This window comes from Plectropomus leopardus, chromosome 18 (assembly GCF_008729295.1).
Source record: "Plectropomus leopardus isolate mb chromosome 18, YSFRI_Pleo_2.0, whole genome shotgun sequence".
Lineage (NCBI taxonomy): Eukaryota > Metazoa > Chordata > Actinopteri > Perciformes > Serranidae > Plectropomus > Plectropomus leopardus.
Window position 1 is genome coordinate 2,200,519 of NC_056480.1, and position 17,461 is coordinate 2,217,979.

Here is a 17,461-nt window from a genome sequence, read left to right on the forward strand (position 1 = left end):
TTAAGTGAAATGCTTTATTTGCACTCATGTGATTGAATTTTACTTCCATTTGCACAGGTCACAACAGTTTTACTCGGTCACCTGGAACAAGAGCTCAGTCAAGGTAGGCAGAAATAATCATTTTTGCAATGAAAATATCAGGAGATGATGTAAAGTCTTTGAATTTTTTCAGTACAAGAAAAAAAGAAAGAAAAAAAAGATTTTTTGAGATATTGTGATTCTGATACATCAAACATCGAAAGTAAATCTATCACAAACTTGGTCACAAAGTACATTCCCTGTTCTTTTTCAGTGTAACCCCAAAATAAATATAAAAGTATTATTAATTTAAATTTGCAGCTTACTGTAACACCTCAAAAGCACATGTGATTGACTGTCATATTAAACTTCACTTAATTTTGAAAGGATGACAGGAGTTTTAGATCCACTTCTAGTTTCTTCTCTTAATTGCCTTTTTTATCTCATGTTATTCTGTAAGAGTAGGTGTCACTTCTTCTGGAAGCCTTGTTTTGAAATGCAAATAATTTAAGACATTTAGTTATTGCTCCTTTGCAGACTATTGTGTGGTGAGGGATTTAAAATGATGGGTATCCCATTTTGGAGGAAAACTTCTATCACCTGGCGGCTTGCATGGACTCCATGGAAGTAATTAAAGTGACTGAACACCTGTTTAATTATACAGCATGACTGACATCTCAGTGATTTCATTCTGACAAAAATGCTACAATAAGTTTCACTTTCTACCCCTGAAACAAACATACATATTTTTCCTCTTACCTGTGGTGCTATTTATCAAACTAGATTGTTTTGGTGCGAGTTGCCGAGTGTTTGAGGTATCAGTATAAATAAGTTTAAATAATTTATGAAAAATATAGATATGTGGTAATAACTTTTATAATGAGATGTAGAAATTCGGTCAATGTATGTGTGTGTATATGTAATATATTTATATAAAATGAAGATTAATAACTGAGTTTGTGGAGAAGAGAAAAGATTAAATCAGTGTAAACTTCTTCGTACCTCTTTTTGGGCATGTCTGCTTGTAAATGGAATTTATTTTGTTAATGCTTTTCACTTTCTTCTCCTGATTTGTTGGAACTAATTTAATGTTTTTTTTACGTCTGAAATACATTTTCATTCATTCAATATGGAACTAGATGGCACTCTTAGCACTTCTGGTACTAAAAGCGCCAAAAAAGACATTTAAAAACTCAACAGCGATGTCTCTTTCCAGAAATCATGACGTAGTAACTCATAATAATCCACAGAATTTATTGTTAGCAGTTTCATGTAGGAACTTTTGTCTTTGAATTTATAAATTATAAATGAGATATTTCTTAACTTTAAAACATGTATTGCAAGCTAAGAGCTGGGATGTTTCCTCGCACTTCTTCTCTTCCTTCTGTTTGTCATCTCGTGCACAACAGGTCATCACCCCTCACTGCGCCTAGTACGCATGGCGACGCAGCACGAAGATGTTTATCACCACTCTCCACTCTGTTATTTACATTTACATCTCTTCCACAGCTGGCGAGGCAGAAGCAGAAACTACCAACCAATTTGGCCTTGCAGCCCCCCTTTCTATATCTCTCTTTTTGCATCTCTCTCTCTCGGTTCTTCACATTTTCTGTCACTTTCTCACTTTCTCTCTCTTTCCCTCTTGATTCTGCCCATAAAAACTCCTGGCTGAGTGCCATTCCAGCATGAGACAGTTCACATTTTCATAAAAAACTAAATAAACGTTAATTTGGCGAGAACCCGACCCGATTCAAGCCCGAGGGAGGAGTGAGAAATTACAACCCGGCCCGAACCAGGCGGGTCGGGTAGAGAAAGCTCCAGCCTCGCGTCCATGAGAAGATACATGCTTCTCTCTGCACATTGATGCTGTTGTTGGGCGTAGTTTGGCAGAAAGAAAATAGTTCCTACATGAAACTGCTCACAACAAGATCTGTGGATTATCCTGAGTAATCGGGTCATGACTTCTGGAAAGAAACATTGCTTTTGAGTTTTTAAGTTCTGTTATAGTAGAGAGAAGGCAAACGTCTCTACGGCCGATATCACAACACTCGACAACTCGCGCCAAAACAAAGCACGTTGTTAAATGGCTCTACAGGTTGGAAGAAAAATATGTCGTTTTGATTTGGGGGTGAACCGTCCCTTTTATTTTTTGGTGTCCCTCATTTCCTGCAGTCAGGTGCCACTTTATAAAACTCAAACTGTGTTCGGAGACTGAAGGATTTACAGGAGGACATCTCTGAGCAGCAAGAGGACAAACAGAGGACAGATGATTATCGCAGCGGTCAGGGGCATCTCGGGTCTTTATCGCTAGAGTTTATGAGTGAATCATCCTCTGCAGCAGCTGTAGGTAGAATCTCTTAGAAGAGATTATGTAGAAAACAAACTCACAGTAAAACTTGTTTTCTTTTATATGTTTCTGTCGGCACTTGCACAAATACACACCACTAGCCGCTGACCACAACCTCCAGAAAGATCTCAGAAGGATAATAGCACTTGATTGGACAAGGGCACTTGTTTGCCTCCAGACAGTGATGAAGGCCCAGTGTAATAAATGAGGCTGTTGTGGTGATCACAACAGTTCAAGTGGAATTGATGACTACAAGAAAACCTCTGACCTTCACACTGCAGAGTTAAAAATAAACAGCAGGGCACTGAGGTCATGTCCGTTCTTTGTCTTTCTCTCTACGACTGTGTGTTTAATACGTGTGTGTACTGAATGTTAAGAGAGTATTTTACTATTTGTGAGTGTCTTGATAGTCTTTTTTAGGCTCTATTTGAATTTTGTGGCTTGTGAGTGAGGATGTTAGTGGAAAGTGATGACATTTTGGCTGTTTCGCTCACAAGACTTGGTTGGAAATAGGATAAAATAAAGCCAATGAAGTCTAGGCATTTGCAGTTTGCTCAAAGTTGCATGAGTAGGTACTGGGAATGCGATATCCACACAAACATTACGGTGATTTGTGCTCTCATATTTCTGTTTTTGTGAGGGACCAATGTTTGACTTAGAGTGTGAGGACATTTTTTCTGGCCCTGCCTTTATAAATGTTAACTTTGGTTTTTCACCCTATGTTTTTGTTTGTAAGAGATAAATGTAAATAATTTTTTTGGTCCGGTATTGAGAGAAGGTGCTGCAGCGGCAAAACAGGCTGCAATATAACCACTCTGGGCATGTTTTCAGTCTCAGATTATTATTCCAAGCATCTGATAACATTATGGAAAGGATATGATCCCTGAAAAGATACATATTTTTGTTAATATGTAGGTATATTTTTGTTTAGCTAGAAACGGCCCCATAATTACCAAAGCCACCAGACTCTATTTAAATAAAATGTAATTGTAGCTGGTATAGGGACAGCATATTTTTACCTCTAACTGGATGAATTAAAGGTAAATTTCAACCAACCTAGAGCCAGTGATTGTTGTAACACTGAAAAAACAAACAGAAATGATTCAGTGTAGGTTTTTTTTTGGCTTCTGTTGACTGTGAATAAAATGTGTTTCATGCTTATAAAATTACTATTTATTTAAATGGAGTCTGGTGGGTTTGACAGTGCCAACGTGCCCCAGTCAGTTAAATTGCAAGCTGTTTTTCAGTTGCTGACTGCAGTGCTCTGCTCAACACTGGACCAAAAAAACTGTTGTTCCTATTAGTCACTTTGATACAAAAATATGGATAATAAGGTGCAGGTTGAAAATTAATAAAGCTAGACTTCAGAATTGCTGCTTTGTGGTTTAAGCTTAGAATTAAGTTTATGTAAGAGCTACTGCAAAAGTTTGGCGATGCATGTTGGGCATTTTATAATGTCAGTAAAGTTCACTGTAAGTCGAGAAGTACAAATGTGTGTGCATGTATGTGCACTTTTACAATCACGATGGAACAAAACAGCACCAAGAAGAATCGGTTTCCCAGAATATATATATTTTACACACAAACAAAGCTACATTCATACATACATACATACTATACATACATACAGTCTTACATTCATACAAATACATATCAGTTTATTGGATTTTCTTTGTCTTTTTTTTAGAAAAAGCAATTTGATATATTATTACTTTGTATACTGTGTTTATACGGCTAGGTCACTGTTAAAAAGCATGCACTTTCTTTTGGTTTTGTCCAGATCGTGTGTTTGCAAATAACTCTAAGTGTGTGCCGCAGGTCACTGGATGGGTTTAATCTCATCAGAACATCTCAGCTGGGGTTCAGACAAGCTGTCAAAGTAAAATACATTATTCAGCTAATGAAACTCTCTGACAACGTCAAGTGTCTGGTCCTGCAAAGTTTTTCAGATCTAACATGCTACACCTGAACCAACCACTCAGAGTTATTTGCAGGTACTGTTTGACCTTGTTGTGTCCATGTTTGTTGTATTGCGCTGATACTGATTTTAAACTAGGGCCTTTCCATCCTTCTTTTGTCCTACATTTTCTTTTCTTTTTTTTTTTTTTTTTAAATGTCTTTTGCGTATTTCACAGCCGTCCAAGAGTTCAGCTCTCAGTCCTGGTTCTTTGGTCCGGTTGGTCCAAACTTCTTCATCTCATCCTCACGCAGCTTGTTTCAGCAGAACACTGAATTCAAGTGTTTTATCTACTTTAAATTAGATGTGTTCATTGTCACATACGTTTTATTCCACATTTCCCGCAGTTACTTGGGGGGGCTTCTTGGCATTTAGTTTGTGTACATTACATCCCACGTTATCGTCTGAAAAAGTCGTCTCGCGTTTCCTCGTGTTTCCTTGTACTCAAAGTGGGTAAATAGTTGGGAGGGCTTTGGGGATGGGGTAGAGTAGCTTGATTGATTATTGAAGTATTTATTTCCTGTTTTTGACAGTTTTATGATTTAGTTGGTCGCAACAATAACAACAGAGCCCTCCTCCGCCTCTTCGTCCTTCTCCTCTAGTGATTGGACGACGCAGGGCGTGACGTCGAATGGTATCCTCTCTGCGACAGGCTCGGCGGTCTGCGATGGCAGTCCCGGGCTTGAGCCTCTGGTGGAGGAGTCGTCCTCCCTCAGCGGGGACGGGGTCAGAGAGCACCGCTCCGGCTCCAAGGTTAATGTCACCTCTTCTATCTGTAACGGCAGGAAGTGATACGTTAAAAAGACAGTTTAGGATGCTGTTTAGGTTGTGTCATGTAAGACTCTGAGTTTCTCTTTTTTGGCTTGACTTTTGACTTTTATCTTTATGTCCCAGTGTTGTGAAAGCAATATCTCAAGAACGCCTCGAAGGAATTTCACATTCTGATTAGATTTTGATGGTCAAAGGTCAAGGTCACTGTGACCTTGCATCAAGATGAGCTAAGATAAGCAACAAACACACTCATAGTCAACAAAAGACAACACAACATGTAGAAGCTAACATGTACTGAGGCGAAATAAAAATAGCAGCGCTACTAATAAATAAAATAAAATTAATATTGCACCAGTGCCCTAGTGATAAAACAAGAGAGTAACAGTATAAAAATGACCCTCTTAAATAATAATTTAAAAAAAACTTTTATAAAAGACCTTAAATATAATTGAGGAGCTAAAATTTTATAATAACTACAACAATAAAAAAGAGAGTTTTAAAAAATGATTCCAACTCTAGTGGATGGCAGAGTCCATACTACGACTAGTACGAGAACAAAAGTGGCAAACAATATCGCCTGGATCACTCCAAAAGAGTTCATGCACAAGGGAAATACAAACAGCCAGTCATAATTTGTCTTAATTAGTCATCACATCCAACATTGATCCTTACATCTAGTTTGGACCACAAAATGTATGTTTTTATTTTGAAAAAGATGTATGAAGCTGTGGACTATTTTACTGTTTCGTTGTCTTTTTGGCCCTTTACTCTTATCTCGTTGATTTATCAGTTTGTAGGACTCTGGGATTGAGACAGAAACCAAAACCTAAAGGGATTCAGACTGTTTTGGATGAAAGAACCCACCTTTGTCAGCTCCTCCTCTTCTTCTTCATGCTGCTCCGGGATACCTCCGGACTCTGACTCCTCTCCAACCGTCTCCACAACTCCTCCGACCATGTCAGCCATTTGTCCACTCAGCTGTCCAACAATCTCCACCTGCAACCAGTTAAGGTCACTGACTTAACCACTTATATGTTGGATAGATTTGTTAGATCACAGACTGCCATCAACCCTTTAATTTCAGTCACAGAAAGAAAGACAGAAGGGAAGAAAGGAAGATGGAAAAGCAGAATAAGAACCCTCATGTCCTGCCCCCAGCTTGAAGGACATCAGAGAGACAAGACATAATACTCAGGTTTGTACAACACACACAGATGCTGAATCCAAATGCCTAGAGTTGTAAACTTGCGGACTTCACAGCATGCTACTCTGAAGACCAGGCGGATTGTCCTTTGTCAAAATTCATCAGGTCCGCTAAAGGCTGTCATGCAGACTTTTGGCAGTGCTCCATGCAGACATTCAGCCTGTCTCCTACCTTTCAGACTTCCCTGGCAGTTTCTCCCATCATTCACTGCACTACAGATGTGTGCTAAATATGCCTGCTGATATAAACAAAGCCAAAACAAATTAGCCAAGATGAGTGTCAAACACCACAGAAAAAAACCTCTATTCCTGTGCAGAACATTAACTTGATATGGCGATGATCATTTTCACCTTCGTAGACACGTGTTTTAGAAATGAGATCAAAGAAGATAAACTTTGGCTTCCTACAATAACAAAAGATTATTAAATAGATAAGACATGCTGTCATTGTTATGATGACTGTGATTCAATGGAGAGGCCTGTCCTGTTTGCCTATAACTGCATATTATACAGACACACACCCCTTTGCCCTTGTAAAACTCCATCAGAATACATTAAACCACCATCTAGTCCGCAAAGTCTGTAATCCGACCATTTGGATTCAGCAGGGGAGTGCCTACGTGGTGTGCCTCGACCTGCGCAGCTCCCCACAGGTCAGCTAGCCGAGGGTGGGTGGGAGGGCCGAGACTGTGGATGGTGCTGTTGGGAGTGGCTTGCAGGGAATGAGAGGCACTATGTAGCCTTTGCTCCATAGACTGTAGTCAGAGATAAGGAAGGAAGGAAAGACAATTAATGAGAATTTACTGCAAAATAAGCTCAAAGGAGTATTTCACCAACTAAATCACTATTTGTATATCAATAACTTGCACAGTTCAATGTTGAATTTTCTTCTGCTATTTATTTATTTATTTTTTGCATACCTCCACGATGAACAACAAGGAAAACTTTGTTTTTGTCAATGGACTCTGGCTTTATAGAGAGCACTCAGAAGTTTTACTTTCAGTTCAGTTCCTTGTTGGACTGTCTGTTTTGAAGTATTGAGCATATGGATTACACATCATGAGTTGTGTGAAAGTTTGAAAACGGACGTTCTGGTATAGTTTTGCTGTTGTTAAACGAAGCCTCTGTTTAATTCATCAAGAATCTTATCAGGTTTTTGATTCGTTCACCACGGAGGTATGAGAAATAAACAACGTTTTTGTCATGAATTCAACGTAAAATGGAGTGATTAATTGATATACAAATGGTTGTTTGGGTGAAATATTCCTTTGATATATTTTCAAGGGGCTAATTTGGGTGTGTTTCATAACAATGACTCAACAGTTATTTGGCCGTTGGCCACATCTGTTGATTTTAAAACTTTTGTTTATTTGGGAATAAAAATACCACCACTCACTAGAGATTTAAAACACACCAAAGCCCCGCAGCTCTTGACATTTTCAGCATCTTCAGTGTAATGGACAACAATGCTGCAGCGAGCTGCTGCATCACAACACATGTCAGATGAGAAGGATGGAAAAGCCTCATCATGCCAAAGAAAATGGCAAAGCTGTTAAATTCTTCCAGCATTTAGCAATCTTCACCAAAGATTTAATTAGAGGGATACAGTTTTATCACTTCCTTCTGGTCACTGGTAATGGTTTACATCGATTTTAGAAACCTCTTTAAATCATGAGTCAGGGACGATGCTGCAGGAAACAGCAGGGAAATGTCTCAGGCTCCTCTGCTCAGAAAATTGACTGACTGATTGAAAAGCTTTAGTATAAATGTAATGTAATCTATTCAATAGTCTCCTTCAGCAGGGAAGCCTTTCAATACACACAGCAAAGCTAACAGGCTCATTTCTATTGTGGTCTCGGATCAGTACACCTTTTCTGAGACGAAGTCCCTGACCTTTTCACGTTATTATTTCATAACCCTCAGTCACTTAATGAGCTCTGAGATGTACCAATGCGAGAGCAGCCAGTGAAGCCGAAAAAGTCTTTGTGTGTCACAGTTCATCATGACTCACTGCATTTGCAGAAAACCTCCCAGCAGCCCGAGAGCTGGAAGTCAGCAGCCGATTTACACCAATAAAAGCCACACAGCCCCAAAATCCAACCTGTTTAGAGGAGGTGAAGCTTGTCATTGAAACGTGGATTTGCATTGTGTCAACCAGTTACAGCATGTTGGCATTTGTGCCAAAAACAGAGACACAAGCGCCAGCAACTGCGTGTCCTAAGAATGACTCTATATACTGAATTTAGGTCGGCTACATTTCGGAGGAAACATGCTTGTGTTTGAAGTCAGTGTTCATTTTTTGGATAAACCAAGATGTTTCCATTAACTTCACAGAGCTTTGAGTTTTGTTATAATCCAACCTTAAAAAACTTACATCGCATATATTGATTAAAAACAGATTTAAAAAGCAACCACATTGACAATGAACATTTTGTTTACAAATGCAAAAGTCTACAGCTCTGTAAAGGTGCCAGCCTCATGTACTCATGTACTATACAGGTTTTTCAACCTTCGATCTGCACTGTAAATTCTGATCTTACTTAAAATAAACTTGATCATTGATTGCCTTAAAAAAGGGAAGTAAATATAATATAATAATATAATTAATAATAATTTATGTTTACTTTACACCTATTTGTTAAGTGTACATGACATTTAGCTCTATTTACATAATTTTGTGAAAGTTTTTTTGCAGTTAAATATAATTAAATTTTAAGTAAATTTAACAATTTGATAAAAATTAAACATGAATTAAGACCGACTACTTACTGCTTCAAGGCAGTCTGTTTCCTTGAGTTTTTTTAGTGAAATTAACTTGTCGATTTGACTGTGTGCAGCTCGCTGTAGAACTATTGTCCATTACTGAAGATGCTGAAAGTGCTTCATGCTTTTAGCTAAATGCTTACTATATATATATATATATATATATATATATATATATTGCTTATATATAAGCATGCTAACATTTGCTTAGCATGTAAGCATGCTAACATTGGCTAATTGTTTACTTGTTTGTTTGTTTGTTTTTTTTGTTTGTTTGTTTGTTTGTTTGTTTGTTTTTGTGTGTGTGTTCTAAAGGTCAACCCAGGAAATTACATTTCTGTGGTCCCCTCTAGTTTTAAAAGTGTCTGGTCATGAACTGACAAAAGTCAATTTCATGGTGTTGAAAAGTCAACAGGATACATCGTCTGAGAGCCATGCATATCTGTTTACAGGATAATAGAAAGCATGAATATCTGTTCAAAATGCCATGACAAACCATCTCATAGCTGTTGTGATACTTAAATCTGCAGGACTGACAGATGTAAAGACAATTACATTATCCATGCTGCGATTATTTCACGATTCATTAGCTGTTGCTAATGAGTTGTGTAAACAAAATTAGAAAGAGAGTTGGTGCTGGAGCCATGACTGAAACATTCTGTGGATACTGTGCAGTTTCAGTGCTGTTAACCTGTTACTTCACTTTACTTTATAATCTTAGTATGTGTATACAGTGCTCGTATTCCAGTACGAGTATCATTGTCTCTTAAGTGGCAGTTTGGTCACGTTTAGATTCCAAGCTGTTTGTTGTCAGTGTCTGAGTCATAAGTAACACTGTATGAATGAACAGTCATATTACTGACCTGTTGTTGTTGTTGGTACTGCAGAAGCTGATGCTGCTGGTACTGGTGAAGCTGCTGGAGCTGTTGGAGTTGACTCTGTTGCTGCAGGGCGAGATGAGCGTGGTGCTGCTGAAGGTAACTGCCTACCGTCCCCTCAAACCCCTCACCAGGTGTCCCCCCTGCTCCACTGCTGCCACCTGGAGCAACCAGAACACACTCAATGCTCAGAGACACAACGCCGGTTTCGAGTAACACTCAAATTGTGAAAAATTGGAATTACGAACATAAAATACGCCAAATTGAAACACATCAATTTTAAAAAAAGTTTTTAACACTTGCATAAGTTGGTATTTCAGGCGATTCGATAAAGCAGTATTTCGCAAAACTGCAATGGAAACACTTTTTTGCCTTTTCTAGGTCACATGATGCTATGGTTATGTGCTTGTTGGTAGAAACTGGCTCCCTCATGATGCAGCAGGAGGTACAAGAGCCGTTACTGCATCGCAGAACTCTTGAAAGTTGATCGGATCATCCGGAAGTTTTGATTCCACAATTTGTATGTGAAATCATGGACTACCAGTCCCCTTATACGTGGCCGTTCCCATGTATAAGGGGCTCGCCTTTCCATTATCGCTCGCTCTGCTTATGTCGCCTTTGATAGGAAATAATGACAGGTAGTGCAGTGGCTGCAATAGAAATAAACCTGCTAATGTTCTGAACATCCAGCGCCGTGTTTCTTGTAATGTTATTGCGAAAGGAGACACATGACATCACTCCTTGTCATCTCACAAATCTGTTTTATCAAATTTTCGGAAAAATAAGTTTTGCTCAAATCTGTAATGGAAACCTGCCCCGTCTGGTATTTAGAGGCAGAGTAAGAGAGGAGTTTTAATACTCACCAGCAGCCATGATGTAGGAGCCTGCAGCAGGCGAGGCCACGCCCGAGGGCTGGCTGGTGATTGGGTCCCAGGCGTCAGAGGATGACAGGCAGTACAGGCCCTGTGAGACGTAGGTGTGAGGCCAGACGTCCGCTGAGGAGTGGTGGTGGAGCACCTGGTCTGTACGGGAACACACAGACAGGAGGGAGGCATGAGACAAAGGAGAACAAGAAACACAACCAAAAAGTGATGGATAAAAATGTTATATTAGTCATGAGTGGGGAAATGGATGACTGTACTGGGACATTTGTTTGAACAACAGAAGGCACAGCCACAGATTTCCACAAACAACTATTTAACAGCACTATCAGACCAAAAAGAGGCTCTCTACAAGAGAATTTAAAGATTTCCCTGCTCACATTTAGATTCAGTTTAGAAATTTTATAGTCATTTTCTTCCTGTTTAGTCAAAGTCAAGGATCCAAAATTGGCACATTTTTTGACATTAGATGGAAAAAGATTTAAAAATTAAGACAATGAATGTGAATAACAATGTAAAATATACTGTAATTTAGCTAAATATAGCATGTGTGGGCAGGTTTAAAGCTCCACTCCAGTGTATTTGGGCATTTTTGTGATATTTCTAATTAGAGTCGTGTTTTGAAAATGTTCATGTAGAAAGCACAGAAACTCAGCCAGCTATACACTGATGAGCCAAAACATTAATACAACTGAGAAATTAAGTGAATGAAATTGATCATCTTATTAAAATGCATTGTTCTGCTGGAAAACCTTGTGTCCTGGAATTCATGTGGATACTACCTGGATGGGCAGGGGACTTCCAGGTCCACCTCATAGCTTATGATAGAGTGACCACTATTGCTACTGAATAAGACAGACTTTTAACAAAACCCCCAATAACTGGAAAACAGGATGTAACACTGGCTGGAGTGGTGCTTCAAGACAAAAACATAAGACAATATTAAGAAGAGACTTGCGTTCAACCTCAGACCCCGAGCTATTGATTCAGTCATTAGCAGCATAGCTTAAATGCTCTTATGAACCATACAGAGATAAACCTGACCTCATCCCAAAGAAGCAAACTGTAATAACTTTAATGTCTGTATGATGAGCGGATCTGCAGCAGCGTTATTATTATGGAGAACACCAATGAAGGCTGAACACTCAGACAGACGCGGAGGAGAAGCATCCCCGCAGTCCTAATGCTGATATTAAATAGCGCTCTAATCGGTGCTGTGTGCAAGTGTGTGTGTGTGTGTGTGTGTGTGTGTGTGTGTGTGTGTGTGTGTGTGTGTGTGTGTGTGTGTGTGTGTTGTACATGTGTGTGGGTGCTGCATGCTAGATAAAGCACAGAGCAGGGCCCATATGGTGTTGTTAATGAGAGCAGGGCTAAGTCCTTGTGCTAACCTACAGGCTCCCTCAGGGTTTGGACAGCGCTCTGCTTTGCTTAACACCAGTGAGAACTAAAAGAGAAGCTGTTTACGGTGCTGTCACTCTCTGAAGTGAACACACAAGTCCAAGTTTCACATGAGCTTTGTTTGATATTTGAAAAACCAGAAAACAACTGACTGAACCACAGTTGGGTTTTTCTGAAGTTATATGGCCGTTCCTCTGAGGTCGGATGGGGCTCTCTCCCCTTCCTTTCTCTGTATTTTATATCATCCTGCGTGCAGCTAAACTGAACAGACATCTCACCACCTGAGGCTCAAACCACAAATCGGGATATGAGTTTGTTTCCCCAAACTGTTTTTGTTTTACTCAACCAAGTGTAAATCTCATAACTCCACTTTCCGTGCAGTTCATTTCCTCATTTGAATACAGCTCGTCTTTTTAGATTTGGGGTGAATTCTCTGAGTCGGAGGCTCACGACGCTCCATCAGAGTGTGTTCTGATATTTCTGAAATGACAGGCTGTCATCTGGATTCGTCATTTGGAAGTTTTTGAGTAAGTGCCCGGTAGCAGTGAAAGGCAGGGATGTGCAGCTGTGTGCCTGCCCTCCAAAAGTCCTTTACAGCTGGTCGGCTGAACAACTGACTTGGCTGTTTTTAGTTTCCAACTGGGCTCTAATTTTCCCAAACTGTGCAGCTACGCACATTACAGAACATAATATTTTGCTGTGTGGTCCAAAGAGTGAGTGGGAAGTGTTTAGAGCGATTACACTCGGGAGATTTTATGTCTACATTGAGCTTGAGTATCTGTAGTTATGCTGCAACTGTGTTTGTGATTTAGGCAGATCGACTTCAGTTTGTTTAATCAATCCGACTGCTCTTTAGGCTTGGGCGGTATATATTTTTCATACCTTCATATGTTCCTGGAATGTCAGCAGGGGTATATGGTATACAGCCCCATTCCACTGCACAAAAAAACGACTAACACCTGCTAAAATCTGGCTTTTAAATGGAATGAGAATGGGTACGATTGGCATTCATACCTGCGTCACATGACTCTGCAGTAGACACTGGTTTTTATTGGCACTGATGGGAACACCTGCATCAACATGCTAATTTCAGCTTCTTAACTGGCGCGATGAAATTACGTGGCGTCACTAATTAACCTCCAGCTTCTCCTAAGCAGCGCTAAAACATTATACCAAATACATCTGCACAGAGTTTGAAATGCAGTGCAGTGTGCATGTCCACATGCACACGGTATTTTTAGAAACTTGCTTTTTCTATGTTTTGGCCTTTTCACACACGCAAACTGAATTTTTTCATTGACAATGATGTTTTCGAAAACAGGTGATACTCAGAAATGTTTTCAGTATTTGTCAGGGAACAGGACTTTTTTTTTGGCGGTCCTTTGTTTGATGTCAAATGTTTGCACACAGTGTTCAACTGCAGCGTTGTCAGCTGCCTGATTACTGTTCCACATTTATGAAGAGAGTGCCTGCATTGTTTGCAAATGTTTCACAGAAAAACAGCAACTGATAGGATTCTGTCAGAGACTTTTATTTTGAGAAGCAACAATTTGATGTATTTGTATGTCCTCGTCTCTGTGACAGATAAAGACATTGAAACTGTAATAATAGGCAGTAAAGAGTCAATATAATAATCAAAACAACAGTTTTCACTGTCTGTTTCTGTCGACAGCCAAGCACAAAAAGACTACTCTAGTTATGCCCATTAGCTATTTGCACAAAGATTTAACATGCAGTACCTCTGCTGGTGATGCTCTCCTGGTTAACCTCACTGAGGTGAGCGACGCTGCCCTGGTTGGAGCCAGCTCCCATACTCTCCCCGTCCATCGAGTTCCACCCAAACAGAGTCGCTTCAGAGATCGCAAACTGCTGCATGATGCCTGAGGAGGGAGGCAGAGTAGTGTCAGTGCGAGTGGAGGCTGAGATGTAGCGCTCCCATAAAAGATCAGTTATCCAGTATCATCCACGCAGAGTAAAAACTTTGATCTGTATCATCGTCTGTAAGATACACTTCTATCTTTAAATTCCATGCCATTTTTAAACTATGCCATTACGAGATAAATACTCGGGAAGTGGGACAAACCTGGCAGGCATCTTGCTGTGCTACTTGTTGCTTTGCTTACTTGTATATATATATATATATATATTATATATATATATATTATATATATATATATATATATATATATATACTGTATGTCTTTTTTCTGTTCCATTTGGTACCATCTTTGTTTCAATGAAAAAATGAAATGTAAGTTACTGTATTTAAATAGGTTACAGTTAACTCTGTGTGTTACAGTTAACGGTGTGATTTTAAGGGCCAAAAGCAAAAGACAAGGGGGTGACTGCTTAGTCTGCAACCAACTGTGTTAAACAGGCATATGATATTATCTCTTCTCGATTGCATATTCATTAATTGAATGGAATACAAATTTGAAATGGCAGATTTTGTAATCTAATTTTGTATTTTCCACAGAATGTTGTATCACATTGTGATGAAACTCATGATTTACACCCCAAGCTGAAGTGCAGAAGTACTAATATAAGCAACAGCAGCAATAATAATAATAACAGAAAATATTTTAACTTGCTTAAACACAATCAGAGATACAGAGCATAAAACAAATCCCAGTCCCAGCTTTGCTAACACAGACCAAAGTTAATTAGGAGACGACAGAGTGATTGCCAAGCAGGAAATCTGTAAATGCTGCAGACAAATAAATGTGTAAAAATAAGAAATCACAAATTTTTAATTTACGTTGTTAGATTCCCCGAACTTAAGTGAAGAAACATGCTGCAGAAACATTAATTATAAAGAAAAAGATACAAGGGAGAGTCTTCACAGTGATGAATCTGATGAATGTCTGTGGAGAATGAGAGCGATGCAGACATTAAGAGATACCAGCGGAATGAGAGTGGAGCAGCGGAGAATGAGAGCGGAGTAGAGACCGGCAGAGAATGAGAGATATGTCTGCACTGGAGCGGGCTGTCACATATGTCCACGTGCTGGATCGGGCTGTCGGACATGTCCGCGTGCTGGATCGGGCTGTCGGACATGTCCACGCGCAAATTTTGGCTGTTTCAGACACTTTGGTGCTACGAGGAGAAGCTGCTCTCTGTTTGTCTGTCTCACTGCGCCGCTGTCGGTCGGACCATCAGCTGTTTGATCTGCCATAATGAAATGCTGTGGCTGTCAAACACTCAGCTGTTCTCACTGCATTTGGTTCCATGCAGCGCTATTCTTATTATCATTGGCAGTTGGTGTTGTGTGTCAAAACATGGCTGAAATGCGTTCTATCAACATTCTATTAACTACGTCTTATGTTTCAATCGAGGAAAAGTTATATCACGATTGATATCATTATGTTGATAGAACGCATTTCAGCCATAACCCTAAGTAATTGGTATTGTTTTTTTTTTTTTTTAATTATTATTATTATATTTATTTTTCTGAAGTTTCATTCCACGTGGCACTGACAAAAGTCTTAAAAAATCTTATATCCCACTTGCTGTAAGCTGTAGGATCGCTGGTTAAACCAGATGTTCAGTACCCAGATGCACTCTCACCTGCAGCAAAGCGAGCCTCCTTCTCGCCATCACTAAGGTCGCTGTAAGCATCATTCTCCATCCTCCTCTCCTTTTCCCTCTGCAGGTTGGTGTGTCCCGCGCTCCCCATTGGCCCCGCGGATGGCTTGCCCCAGCTCTGCCACTCGATCATGTGTGCGACGCGACCCTGGGCCATGGCAGTGGGCTTGGTCACTTTGTCCTTCATGGAGCGAGTCACACCTAAAACAGGTAGGCGGACAGCAGGAGCGGCATTCCCACACACACACACATCAGACACACACAAAAACACTGTCAGAACTACTTCTGGCCTCTGCAGCTGATGACACCGTCTGCTGAGGCTCGGGGGGGAGGGGGGGGGGAGTAGAATGGTGATGAGAAACTGTAATGTTGTAGGGAAACTGTTTAATCCATGAAAGTATAATAAATAATGCCGGTGGGGTAATAAATGTCAGGAATGGATGTACTCAGAGTGACTGGGGTTGAGAAAATAGTAACGACCTCGAAGCTACTTTGCATCAAAAGAACATTAAAATACATTTAGAAGACTATAAATCAAAATGAAAACGCACTTTCAAATTCCATTTCTTTTTAAAAATCCGTATCCAAGGCGGATTCGTTGGGCTTTTTGGGCAGTTTGTCTTTTTTTTTTTAGAAATAATCTGCTCCATAGTCACATTTTCACATCTGCTCAGTACTACCTCTGTGTTATTTGACGAACCCTCCAGCTAGAATAGTTAGGGCTTAAATGCTTAATACACAATAATTTTCAAACACAATAGGGCTGTTAATATTTATCTGTCTGTGGATCGCACAGACAGTTCATCCACCAATGAAAATGCAGTTTTACCCTTACCAGTAGTGCTATTTATCAGTCTTGATTGTTTTGCTGCGAGTTGTCGAGTGTTGGAGATATCGGCCATAGCGATGTCTGCCTTCTCTCCAATATAATGGAACTGAATGGCACTCGGCTTGTGGTGCTCCAAATGCCAAAACCACAGAAACAGAATGAATACAAAAGACAATAAATTGTTTTCTGTTATAATTTGAGTAGGTATGTCACACTCACTAGTTTGAAAAATTGACCTTACTCCTAAAACATTCATCATTTAAACTCGACAGAAACAAGATAAAACTCACCAAAACTGTCTCAGTAAGTCGTGTTTAGTCATCTATTTAGTCCATTGTTTTAACAATAAACAACTCTTGTATGGTTGAAATAAACCCTTATTTTGCTGAGTTAGATGTGAAAATATACTGATCTGCGTGCTGTTTATCCCTCTGCAGATTAATAGACTGCATATTTGAAAACGTACTACTCTAGTGTTTGGTCATTACTGCAAAACCTCACCTCAGCAAGTTTGCGATTTGCTGCAAGTTCTTTTTTTCTTTTTTTTTTTAAATATAAGTTTACACAGAAGTAGGTCCGTGTGAAAATGCCTGCTGCTCTGACTACCCTGCTACGTTTATTTGAATGGGAATGTCCATTCAAGTCTCATTCTATTCAAAGCACATATGACTCAACAGGCTTGTGCTAGTGACAGTGCAAGATGTAAACACTGTGACGTCCTTCTGCACAGTGATACATTTAGCGGGTGTATTTTGGTACAAATACAACAATGCTGTTGAGTTTTTGAAGTTATGTTGTTTTTGGTTTTTTTTGCTTATTTGTTTGTTTGTT

The 17,461-nt window shown here is 39.6% G+C and overlaps 1 protein-coding gene across 3 annotated transcripts in view; it reads right to left on the reverse strand.

The window, feature by feature from the left end:
• Positions 1-4,014: 4,014 nt before the first annotated feature.
• Positions 4,015-17,461, reverse strand: part of LOC121957802 (involucrin-like) — a 62,738-nt gene continuing 49,291 nt past the window's right edge. For all 3 annotated transcript variants that reach the window (XM_042506582.1, XM_042506581.1, XM_042506583.1), the window contains 7 exons: positions 15,784-16,002; positions 13,956-14,096; positions 10,801-10,959; positions 9,923-10,098; positions 6,917-7,051; positions 5,958-6,089; positions 4,015-5,095 (listed from right to left, as the gene is read on the reverse strand). In XM_042506582.1, the coding sequence (XP_042362516.1) occupies positions 4,865-5,095; positions 5,958-6,089; positions 6,917-7,051; positions 9,923-10,098; positions 10,801-10,959; positions 13,956-14,096; positions 15,784-16,002 (1,193 nt within the window). In that variant the 3' untranslated portion in view covers positions 4,015-4,864. The remainder of the gene's footprint in view (positions 5,096-5,957; positions 6,090-6,916; positions 7,052-9,922; positions 10,099-10,800; positions 10,960-13,955; positions 14,097-15,783; positions 16,003-17,461) is intronic.